This window comes from Malaclemys terrapin, chromosome 3 (genome assembly GCF_027887155.1).
Source record: "Malaclemys terrapin pileata isolate rMalTer1 chromosome 3, rMalTer1.hap1, whole genome shotgun sequence".
Lineage (NCBI taxonomy): Eukaryota > Metazoa > Chordata > Testudines > Emydidae > Malaclemys > Malaclemys terrapin.
In genome coordinates, this window is record NC_071507.1 from 146,752,781 (window position 1) to 146,764,953 (window position 12,173).

General features: G+C 42.5%; 1 protein-coding gene across 1 annotated transcript; it reads right to left on the reverse strand.

The window, feature by feature from the left end:
* Positions 1-1,661: 1,661 nt before the first annotated feature.
* LOC128834846 (nuclear receptor subfamily 0 group B member 2-like) lies at positions 1,662-7,436 on the reverse strand. Its single transcript, XM_054023977.1, has 2 exons — positions 6,427-7,436; positions 1,662-2,077 (listed from the first exon to the last, which is right to left on the reverse strand). The coding sequence occupies exons 1-2, from the start codon at positions 6,998-7,000 to the stop codon at positions 1,824-1,826; spliced, it is 828 nt and encodes a 275-aa protein (XP_053879952.1). The 5' UTR covers positions 7,001-7,436; the 3' UTR covers positions 1,662-1,823.
* Positions 7,437-12,173: the final 4,737 nt, after the last annotated feature.

A 12,173-nucleotide genomic window follows, 5' to 3' on the forward strand; every position in this document is an offset into this window, starting at 1 on the left:
CTGCCCCAGCCTGCACCCAGCACCTAAACTCCATCCCAGAGCCTGCACCCCAGATCCCCTCCCCCACCCAAACGCCAAACCAGAGCCTTAGGCAGGTGGGGGGGTGGAGTTGTGAAGGGGGGGCAGGTTCTGGGCACCACCAAAATTTCTACAAACCTGCCACCCATGCATGGGCCAGCATGTCTGGCTCTGCGGGAACAAAACATGCTGCTAGGAGCCTCATGGTAAGGGGTCCGAGGCCAGTGGGGTTTGATAAGGGGTGGGGACAGTCAGGGGACAGAGAGCAGGGTGGGTTGGATAGGGGGTGGAATCCCGGGGGGGGTGGTTGGGGGTCTCTGGAGAGGGCAGTCAGGGAGCAGGGGATGGATAGGGATCAGGGCAGTCAGGGGGCAGGGAGCAAGGAGGTTCCGGGGGGGCAGTTAGGGTGGGGGGGTCCCTGGAGGGGGTGGTCAGGGGACAAGGAGCTGGGGAGGTTGGATGAGTCGGGAGTTCTGGTGGGGGGCTGTCAGGAGGCAGGAGTGTGGAGATGGGTTGGGGCGGGCGGGGGGGGTTGTATGAGTTGGGAGTTCTGGGGGTCCTGTCAGGGGGCGGGGAGCAGTTGGATAGGCGTGGGAGTCCTAGGGGTCTGTCTGGGGGCAGGGGTGTGGATAAGGGTCGGGGCAGTCGGGGGCAGGTAGGGGGTAGGGTTCTAGGGGGGCAGTCAGGGGACAAGGAGTAGGGAGGCTTAGATGGGGGTGGAGTCCTGGGGGGCCGTTAGGGGCAGGAGTCCCAGGAGGTGGTAGTCAGGGGACAAGGAGCAGGGCGGGGTGGGAAGTAGGAGGGAGTGGATGGGGGCGGGGCTAGGGCAGGGCGGGGCTCCCTGGGTACACACCCTAATGAAATGTGCTGCGCATGCCTATGCATGAGGGAAAACATTGTGTGGTGCTTTAGTAAAAGTATGTATTTTAAAATTTTTAACATCCATTTTTCTCAGCTAGCCCGCTTGCAAATGTCTTAGAATACCTATCTCCTTATATTTACATTTTGAGCTTTTCTCATGATTTTTCACTTTTGTTCTTTGTTTCTAGGGTAGCATTAATTATCCGCAAAGGTTCTTGGCCATACAAGGATTTAATTCATATTGATTAAGAGTTTAGGCAGGGAGGCCATGGGACATTTTGGGTCAGGGGTGGGGGGGGAATAGATGCCAGAAGGAGTAGAGGGCAGGCTCAGACAGAGAGGAGCTAGAAGAGGGGCTAGAGGTGAGATCAAGAGTCAGAAAGGATGGAGTTAAGGGAGCAGCCAAATGCAAAAGAGTGCGGTTTAAGACGGGAGGGATTAGGGAATTACATCCCACAAAGGGGCAGGGCTTATCCTTATTCTGTCACTGATCAAGATGGATGGGTACATAAACAGAGGGATCTGGCTATTGTAGGGTCAAACTCAGCGTTTTTCTGAAAACAAAAATTGCTGCCAAATCAGCTTGTAGGAAACACTTTTTTTAAGTGGTTGTGAAAATGAACATTAGAAATACAGTAATACAGTTGGAACTACAGCAATTAGAGATGATGTTAATATCTTTCAAACTTCCTTGTGGTATGCTAGGACAAATCTCTTCCAGATATGACACACAGATTTATGAACTGATATTTAATATGTTTTTAGTCTGAAGTTTACATGATTACATTTAGTTTTACAAAAAAAAAATAGTAATGTTATGTTAGTCAATTTTTAAATCTATGTTTACCTTTAATATATTGACCATAAAACTTTCCCCCCTCTTAAATCTTTGTTGTTGTTGTTGTTGTTGTTGTTATTTAGGAACACAAAAAGGTGTTTTGTTTTTAAAGTAAGTCTTGCTTGAAATACAGGGTTTCTAGAAGTAATTCATTTAGGTTGACCTCTCCTAAAATAGGTCTGAAGAAGAGATCTGCAATAGTCTCGGCATTAACGGCTTTGAGGCTGGCGAGCAGCCCAAGAATCCAAGCAAATCTGCCGAGGTTTCTGTTGTACATCATTGAGCTAAATTCCATCAGAGTGCGCTGGGCTTCCTGCTGGAGGGTTTGCACATAGTGACGAAATCTTAGGCCAGGCAGTTCTGTAAAAACAGGAATAAAACAAGGAAAGCTTTTTTGAGTAAAACTAGTTTATGAAGTATCCTCTGTAATGGTTTGTAGCCATCCCTCCAGCTAAGAGTATTTATTGTCTTTTTTTAAAAAAATCTTGTTTTATTTATTCATTTTAAAAAGATGGGAAAACATGCTTAGGTAGCTTTAGTAAACATTGTGTAGTATTTAAAACCCAGTATAATGCAATCAGACAATTATATTAAAAGTGAAGTTTTAGAAAAAAAAGACAATATTAGGGAAGTGACTTAGATTAAACAGACAGCGGCAGATTCTGTGCTGTACCTCTAAGACAGACAGCACAGAACTTATAGCCCTGGGAAGAGGTAGCTAAGGTGGGTTTACACCAGTGGTTCTCAACCAGGGGTACGTGTACCCCTGGGGGTACCCAGAGGTCTTCCAGGGGGCACATCAACTCATCTAGATACTTGCGTAGTTTTATAACAGGCTACATAAAAAGCACTAGTGAAGTCAGTACAAACTAAAATTTCATACAGACAATGACTTGTTTATACTGCTCTATATACTACACACTGAAATGCAAGTACAATATTTATATTCCAATTGATTTATGTTATAATTATATAGTAAAAATGAGAAAATACACGATTTTTGTAATAATCTGCTGTGGCACTTTTGCATTTTATGTCTGATTTTTAAGTAAGTTTCGTTTCACTTAAAAACTACTTGGGGGTACGCAAGACAAATCAAACTCCTGAAAAGGGTACAGTCATCTGTAAAGGCTGAGAACCACCGGTTTACACCATCTTTGTGTCTTCCCAGCCCTTAGCTGCTTCTGAGGCTGGAGAGGCCCCCAGCATAGCTTAGACAGGCCTGGGGGCCTGTCTAAGGGCTTGTCTACACAGTGGGGTAATTCACACTATGGGGGTGGGGTTTCTAAAGCACACTAATGTGTTATGCATACATTGATCCCTGTGTTTTAGAAGTCACACCGCTGTAGCATGTATAGACAAACCCTAAATTACAGCAGTCTTCCTGGGTTGCCCTGTGGGCCACAGTGCTGCCCAGAATCAGCAACTCTACATGCTGTGACCCACCCCCAACATACCCGTCCTGTCCCCAGCCCCACCTGAGCTCACTCCCTATGCCAGAGGTTGCAAGGGGGTTCTCAAAAGGCAGCTTTATAGCTGTTTAACTGCAGTGCCTGCACTGGGGTATTCTCCCACAGTAACCTAAGGGGCTTTTAACACCCTTTTATGTCTCTCTGGCTCTTTTACTGCTGTAAGGGGGTCGGAACCAAGGGTGAGGATCTCATCCATGCTACTTTAATATAGTCACTTGGATCCTGATCTCTCTCTTAACTATTCCAGTATAAGACCCCGATCCAACAAAGCACTTGGGCACATGCTTAACTTTAAGATATCAAGAGCTTTATTTACTCAGAATGGATTCTTCCCCTGAAACTTGCTACATTTTCTCATTTGTTCCCTCTTTTTATATGTAACAAACCAATGTTTTCACGTTATAAATATTAATACAAAGAAATCACTTGGCTTGAGATCGTGTGCAATAAGATGTATAAGTGTCTCCAGCCAAGTTATAAACCGCTGAAAAATGACATTTATAAGAGAACCCCTGACATAGTCCTAACATTAGCATTGCAGATGGCACTGATGTAATAACAATGCTATTTTCACTATTTCAGTCTCATCACTGTGTTTGTTTCTCAGTGCACTGTCAGAAGTAATTGAGAGCAATTTAGCTTCACTGTTCATATATGTGGGGCATTTTCCAACCACTCCCTTGGATTTGGGCCATAATTTACATAGTAGCCTAGAATATCAGGGTTGGAAGGGACCTCAGGAGGTCATCAAGTCCAACCCCCTGCTCAAAGCAAGACCAATCCCCAGACAGATTTTTACCCCAGTTCCCTAAGTGGCCCCCTCAAGGATTGAACTCACAACCCTGGGTTTAGCAGGCCAATGCTCAAACCACTGAGCTATCTCTCCACCCCCCTCCACATCCCAGAGGAAGCCTTGAGGATTTTCTTAACCCTCTTCCCCCCCCCCCCCCCCCATTTTCTCCTGGCAAAGGCTGTATATCCAAGACATTAACCTCCTTACTAGGGATATCTTAAGTGACTGGTATTCCCTTTGGAGTCAACACAGCCGTGCCGTTTGTTGGAGGGATTGTTATTGAGTGATATGAGGCTTTTTCCTTTCCACAAGGGGCAGAGCATGCTGTCTGAGCCCAATCCACAGACTGTGATTGGCCCTGAGAGTGACAAATAAGTACCAACTCTGGGTATTCTGTCTGGCAATGCAGAACATTGCTACTGAATCGCTCAGCCTTGCCTTTCCAGGCTTTAAACTCTCCTGCACGCTCTTAAGTCTCCGCATCACAGCCATCATCCTTCCAGGCAAGGAGGGGATTAACTTCAAAGCCTGACAAACTCTGCTCCTTAATCAGCTAGAGAAGTTGCTGTGCAGCAACATGAGGCATTCTGGTAGGTTCTAGAAACACTGAGCACCCTGCCTGGACATTACCCAACCCTGCCTCCACCCCCAAAAACCCCCTTATGGGTAGTAAGCACTATGGATGGTAGGAATTGTTCAAAACTCACAGCTCAGACTTGCAGAGCCTTAAGTATGGGCCAAGCATCAAGCACTGAAGCAGAGGCAGAGATGCAAAAGGTGGCTGAACTTGTACTGAATACCTTTTGGCAAGTGGAATTTTCTTGAGAACTACTGATATAATAATCCAAAAATGAGAGCTACACAAATGAATCTGCACTGAAATAGGTAAGGGGAAGGAGGAACGGCCTAGTAGGCTGAGCACAGGAATATGAGCCATGGGCTCCTAAATTCTAATTTTAGCCTTGAACGAGTCACTTAATGTCTCTGCCTCAGTTTCCCCAATAGAATATTTTCTTCAGAGGGGCAAAGTGTGTTAACTAATTAAAGTTTGTAAACCACAGTATGATTTTTGCACTCCCATTATGTGGATTTATTTTCAGAAGTTCAGTAACTAAAAATTATTCACAGTAAAGCAAGCAAAAATCCCACTGGTTCAAATTTTCTTATGTAGATGCAATCCCAGGATACACAAGACAAGGGCCTTAACAATGAAAACCACATCTTGAATTCCACTTGAAAACACATGTGAAGCCAGTGCTGCTTCTAAAACACACTTTTACAATGCTTCTTGCAAGAAATGTCACTAAATGGACAGACATTTTGCTGACATGTTCAAGTGTTCTTCTGAGGGCGCCCCAAATAGAGCACATTGTGGATGGTTGTGTCGTGAATGGTAATTATTGATGGAGTCAAGGCCCTGATCCGTAGCTCATTGGAGTGAACGGAAGTCATTCCTTTTACTTCAGGGGACTTAGGATCAGGCCCCTCCTGCCTCATTCATTCTGTGGTGCTGAAGTAGCCAACCCCCTTCGCAAAGGATAAGCTTTGCTTGTCTCTCTCCCTAACCATGAGGAGTGAGAAGATCATAACTTTTTAAAGTTTTCTTACTGTTTGTTATACAGGGACCCAGCTGTGAAAACAGTGATGTAGAAAATGCTAAATTCAAACTGCAACATATTAAAAAAAAAAAAAAAAAACACTATACAACTTGCAACACAATGAATCCCATAGGTGCCTTACTCGCAATGCTCAGATTCCGCAGCTTACGTATGACGTCTGATTTGTTGATGTGCTCTCAACAATAAATATTTTACATTGTTTGCAATGTTGTAGCCATGTTGGTCCCAAGATCTGAGAGACACAAGGTGGGTGAGGTAATATCTTTTATTAGACCAACTTCTGTTGGTGAGAGACACAACTTTTCTTCAGGCCTGACAAAGATCTCCATGGAGCTCGAAAGCTTGCCTCTTTCATCAACCGATGTTGGTCCAATAAAAGATATTACCTCACCTACCTTGTCTCTTAATAAATATTTTGGGTATTTAGGAAATCCTGTTACAATATGTCTAATATTAAATTGTATACATGTATCCCTCCCACATATTTAATGCAGCTATATTATCTCTGTCCATAAGTCTGGAAATCAAAGTTTTAAGTGACACAATAAGTTTATATGACCTAATAATTTCTTAATAAAGGGCTTTTTTTAAAGCCATTTGTTTTTACAAAGGGCAACAGGATGAGCATATATAAACCTAGATATCACCCAAAGTATATTCAGAATAAAAGTAATTACATTGCTGAATGCTGATTTTGAAAGTGTTTAGCTAGGATGACAGAAATCAGATTAAAAATCCGAACATCTGTTTGCAGATAATATTTTAAAATATTTTAGACACACACTTAGCTGTGCATTTGTCTACAAATATTGCCATGGAACTTACCAGGATTAAAGAGAATAATTCCTTTCAGATAGGCATATTCTTTTGCACATATGTCCGCATTCCAGAACTTCTCCAGGAAATTCTTCATCTTCTGAACGTCTGCTAATGATGCTCCCAGGGAGGAGTTCTCCACTTTGTCACTATCTGTCAGAGACTGATTGAGAAGGATTTTTTTCAACAAACTAGGGACTGAAATCTCTTTCAGTTCAAAATTCACCCACTCCTGTGCCAGGCCCAAGACGAAGAGAGGGGCCCAGCACTGTTGTACTAGAAGTGCCTGATCCTCCTGGGGCAAATGATAAAAAGAAGGCAAGTTTCTTATAAAAGTTATAGTCTTTAAGAGCACTTCAGAAGCTCTCATGCAGGTCACTTCTGGAGTTCTGAGGACAACTTTCCTGTTGCCCTCGCAGGGACAGCCAGCACTTGATATCGAGTAGCAAGGATGGTAGTACTGGGGATGCCATCTGGTCTCATCCTGCTCTTCTTTGTTAAGGATCTGGTAAAGGATGCTCTGTGGATGACTTGTCTCACACCGGCATTTTCTAGACTTCTCAGGTGAGGCCTGACTAGCCATGCCCACTGCCTTGAGGGTTTCCTGAGCAGTGCACTCACTGCGTCAGGATATTATATGCAGAACTATGCTGCTGTAGTGCAAGAGTCTTTCTGCCAAACAGCTAGGCATTGTGTGCTTTTTATACACTTAGCTGAGCTGAAATGTGACCCAGAGCTGTAAAGCTACTTTGAACTTTATTTGCTCCAGTGTGTTTTTATTCACAGCCAAACAAGGCGTGGCTTAACCAATCCCACTATCTTGCATGACTGAAATTATCTGAATGAGAGAGCCAGGGCTGGTTGACTGAGGAACACAACAATAGAAGAGGTATTCTTTGCTGTCAGGCATCATTGCAATTTTGTAGTGACTGTCCCCATGCCATGACACCAAGGACTCTAATGCTGTCAATTGTAGTGATATTTTTACAATTGCAGGCTATGTATTATATATAGCTTGCCCTGGAGGGGAAAGTCAACAGAAAAATATGCTAACTGCAGAAACAAGCTACTTGTATTTTTATAGATACACTGACCTTGTTCATGTCCATGGCAAAACAAGGTGCAGAAATGTATTTATACGTATTAATGCTATTGATTGATCTCAGTGAATCAAAATTTTGATTTCTGTAAATTTGAAACATGAGGGATATATTTGCAGGCAGTGTGGTCTTTTATAATTAATAATGGTTATTTCTTACAGCGCACCAAAGTGTGCTAGACTAAAAGGTTACCGTCCTTCCACCAGGGAACTTTCAAACTCAGGCCATGATCCTGCAGGTGTTTTTACAACTGCACTTGGCTAAAAAGGACTATTCATGTGCATGAAGTTAAGCATGTGCTAAGTGTTTGCAGGACTGGGGCCTAATTTCATCCATGATACAATAAAGGGAGCAAAAATGTTAGAGGGGTAAAATCAGGGATAACATCAATAAAGTAAGATGGTTACTCAGCAAGCGCTACAGGAGGATGGAGTAAAGAATTTTTGTTACATTAAATACATAAATGACTATCAGCTGGAGCAACTCACTGGACTGCTCTGTGTCTCATTTTCCCAGACTGGAAACATGCCCATCTTGGGGAGTGTATTTGGATTAAAAAGCACCAAAGAAACCCAAATTACAATAATTATTACTAGGGCTTTATGAATATTTCCTTCTGCTTTGATCATAAAACTCTTCTTCAGTTTTCATTTTGAGTCTCAGGTTCCAAATCCAAATTCAGTCAAAGGTGCCAGATTTCACCTTAGAGCCACAATGCTACATGATTTTGATGCAAAGCCATCGTTCGGCCCAGGTTCAACTGCAAATGGGATCTTGTACATTCAGAACCAGGCCCCTTTGCAGATAACAATTTTTTTCTGATTACAAAGGCCGGCATTTAGACTTTGCAACACAACCTGAAATTCCGTCTCCAGGGGCTTGGGGTTACACTGACCATTTTCACACAGTTCTATTTAGAACAATAGGAAATTCTGAAAAACAAACAAAAACGTTACTGTTTTTCATGGCAGTACTTCCACCTACATTTCACATCTGGCCATATCCAAGATAGCACACAGGGACTCATCCCATTAGCCTATATAGAGAATATATGAAGAAATAAAAGCAGAGGGACCTAAAAGATGCTCGGTGGTTTTGGATAAATGTCTCCTAGTCCTCTGCTGCATGGCTCAACCCATTCACATTGTCTCCTCGTAAGCTGTGCAGCCAAGTTGGCATATTGCCCACGTAATGGCCCGGTGCCTCTGAACTGACTGCTGAAAACAAAGTAAACAATGTGTCATACTGTCTCTTCCCTTCCTATTTGCCGCCCATTGTATGTCAGTTTTTTAAAAAAATTAGAGTATAAGTCTGGTGACACACCGATCTGTATAGCTATATCATAACAGAGTTAGTAGACAGGAATGATCATAGCCATTCCTTCTATAGTTAAGGGGCTAAAATACATCATTAGGAGCATTATATATAACAAAACAAACACTGAACACAATTAACTGAATCTTAGCAAGGGGGAAATTATGCTTGAGCTCTCCATTGCATAGAGCTTTCTCACCTGGTTTTACATATGGGAAAGTTTATTCAGATTTTATTATGAAGCACCCACATTTATTTTTTTTCCCACATTTAGGTCTTTATAGACACATCCTAGCCTGTCTTAAAGAAAATCAGTTGTGGGGTTTAGCTTGAAGGTTTAGCTCTGCAAAAGGCATATTCCAAGCATAGTGCAAACTCACAAACTTGACCCTAGTTAGAATTGGGTTTTCTGTGCTAGTCCATTGAGTTTTGACGCACATACCCTTTTATTTGCATCTGCATGATGTTTATGTTGAGAGATTCTTCCTTTAAGGAGGAGAAAGAAGAGAAGGGGCAGAAACTGCCCCAGAACTGGGAAGTCTAGAGGCTTGTCTACACTACACAGCTTTTAGCAACAAGGCTGTGTTGACACAGCCTTGTCACTAAAAGTCAGCGTGTGTTAACACTCTTTTGTGGTATTGTGTTGGCACTTTTGCCGACAAAATACTTCCAGCCCCGCGAGCGGCATAAGCTTTGTCGGCAGGAGAGCTCTCCTGCCGACAAAGCCACGTTCACACTGCCACTTGCGTCGGCAAAACTTTTTTGTCTTTCGCTGGGGGGCTTTTTTAAGTACCCGCGAAAGACAAACATTTTGGGTACGACTGTGCAATGTAGACATACCCGAGGTGTCCAATCCTGCCAGACAATGAGTGCCATCAACACCAATTAAGTCAGTAAGCTGAAAGTACTGAGCACCTGGCAAGATCTACCTATTTGTTTGTCTGACAGTTTTGTAGTTGTGCCGATCTCCATAGTACGAGAGTGCCTTCTAGGGTAATGAGATTAGCATGGCATTCTGAGGTGCATTCCAGGCCAGAGACAGGCTGTCACGCCTGCCCTGCTATCTGGGGTACCTCACAATGCTTTGCTGCAGTAGCGCCCAACCTGGGATCCTCACAAACAGCCTGCCAGCATGCAGGTTACACTCGAGTGTCTATGTGTTGCCACAGCCCTGGTCCAGCAACTCTGACCCCAGCAGCCTGTCAGCCACACACTAGCCACATTCTGGCTTCCAGCAGCCTTGGTTACCACTTGCAGGGTAACCCCAATACACTCCTAGTCCCAGATTTCCCCCAAAAAAAACGTGTTCTCATGGACAGTCCAGATATATTATGTCCATTGCCCCTCTAAGGGGATCAATGTACAAGAGTTTGCTGCCCTAAATGGAGTTACCCACACAGCTCACACCACTGGATTAGTTTTGATTAAGAATAAAACAAATTTATTTAACTAGAAAGAGAGAGGTTTTAAGTGATTACAAGTATAAGGTATTAAAGTCAGAAATAATCACTAGAAAAATAAAGATAAAACATTTCCTAGCACTAAACTTAAACTAGTCTTGCTCTGAGGTGAAATTCTTACCACAGGTTCCCAGTAACATTGCTGACAAAGTTTCAGGTAAGGATCTGCTCCCCAAGTCCATAGGCGGTTTCTTTTGTTTTCTTAGGTGAAGGAAAGAGATGGACAGGGAGAGAGATTTGGGGTGTTTTGTCCCTCACTTTGATTGTTCAGTCACCCTTTGAAATGTATTTTGCTGAGGTCCTTCCAGCTGTAAGGACAGACATGGGGTCTCCTAGTGAAAGGTTTCATGTTGTTTGTTAAAATGCAGATTTGCCTTGTCTCATTTCTTGCTGTTTCAAGGATCTTGTTTACTACTCCCATGTAAATTAAGATAAATACACATTCCTTTGTTTAAGACCTGCCTGACCAGTTCTGCCTAATCAAGGCCAGATGGGTTTGAACATTTGCTACCAACATCATTTGGGCAATTCATAACTTTACATATAATATTGCTACACGCATTTCATTATGATGTTATTGAGTTATTAGTTTTCAAACGATACCTTAATCAGGCATATTTTGTACAAAGATTATTACAATAGTGTGTAGGGTGTGAATGTAAAGGTGCATTCAGTCACAATTAGCAACAAAAAAGTCCCCAGTAGATATAGAGTCTCTAGATCGTCTTACTTTTCGTGTTATAAAAGTTCTGCTTGAGCATGTCTTTGTTTTGTTTTTTTTGGTAGAGGGTAGTTCCAGAATTCAAGTTGGACAGGTAGGCTGGCATTTGCAGTGATCAAAATATAGGCTGGAGCTACTACCCTCATTCCCTCCCATAACTTATGTTTGCGAGTCCATCAAAGAATAGATTTTTCCATCTCCTGACCGAAAGTGTTGTCAGTGTTTACACATTACTGTTGTGCTGATCCAGTTGGAACAATAGGCTCTAATGCCTTAGGATAGATCCTGTTCCCACTGAAATCATTGGAAAATAGCCCATTTGGCTTCAGTGGGACCAGAATCAGTCTATTACATCACAAATAATAATTATGCTTATTAAAGTTCCGTCCCTGTTTATTTTAACTCCTTTCCCACCCATGTTTGGTATGCATATTAGTCACAAGCACAGAGTCCTGCCGGCAGTAACATATGGTATAGGACATCATTCCTTTTTATCATCATTGATTTTCCTTCATCGTGTATTACATGGAAATGCAGAGACAATCCTGTTATAAAAGTGTAATCTAATTTTCCAGTACACTTTAATAGCTTTATGATTGTTTACCAAATGAAACAGAACAAAAGTTAGTGCCAGGGAGAAGGTTCTCATAGTAAAATTGGTAAAGGATCATCAATATTTTCATCTGCTTAATAGATTGCTTAAAACAAAATTGTAAAGAAAAATATAATACTTTGGAAACAAACAGTGACCAAGGTTTTGAAAAGCAAGTGTCTAACATTCAGCTTCTAAATGATCCAATTTTGCAGCTGAATATAGACTTATGCTTCTAAATTAGGCAGCTGGACTCCCTACAATACATTAACTGATTGGAGAGAACATCTGCCCCCAAATTGCAATGATGACATTTTCTATTTTTAAATTTTAAAAAGAGAATGCGCAAGATAAAAAAAGATTTTTCTGGTTTCGGGAGTCCCCAGATATCCTCACACGGGGCTTTTTTTCATACTGTATCTATCTTTGGCCAGGTAGACAGGCCTTGACAAAGCAGTTCATTCAAATTACAGCCTGAGCTGGGGTTGTGCATTTTCACCCCACTGTTTTCTGCTTTGCTCCTACACAGACTCTCAACCAACAGTTTACACAGAGAGAAGGGGTGAGTG

Coding starts and splice junctions, on each gene's coding strand:
- LOC128834846 (XM_054023977.1), bottom strand. CDS start 7,000: ATGGCTAGTCAGGCCTCACCTGAGAAGTCTAGAAAATGCCGGTGTGAG. Junction 2,078..6,426: donor AATTATTCTCTTTAATCCTG/GTAAGTTCCATG, acceptor CTGTTTTTACAG/AACTGCCTGGCCTAAGATTT.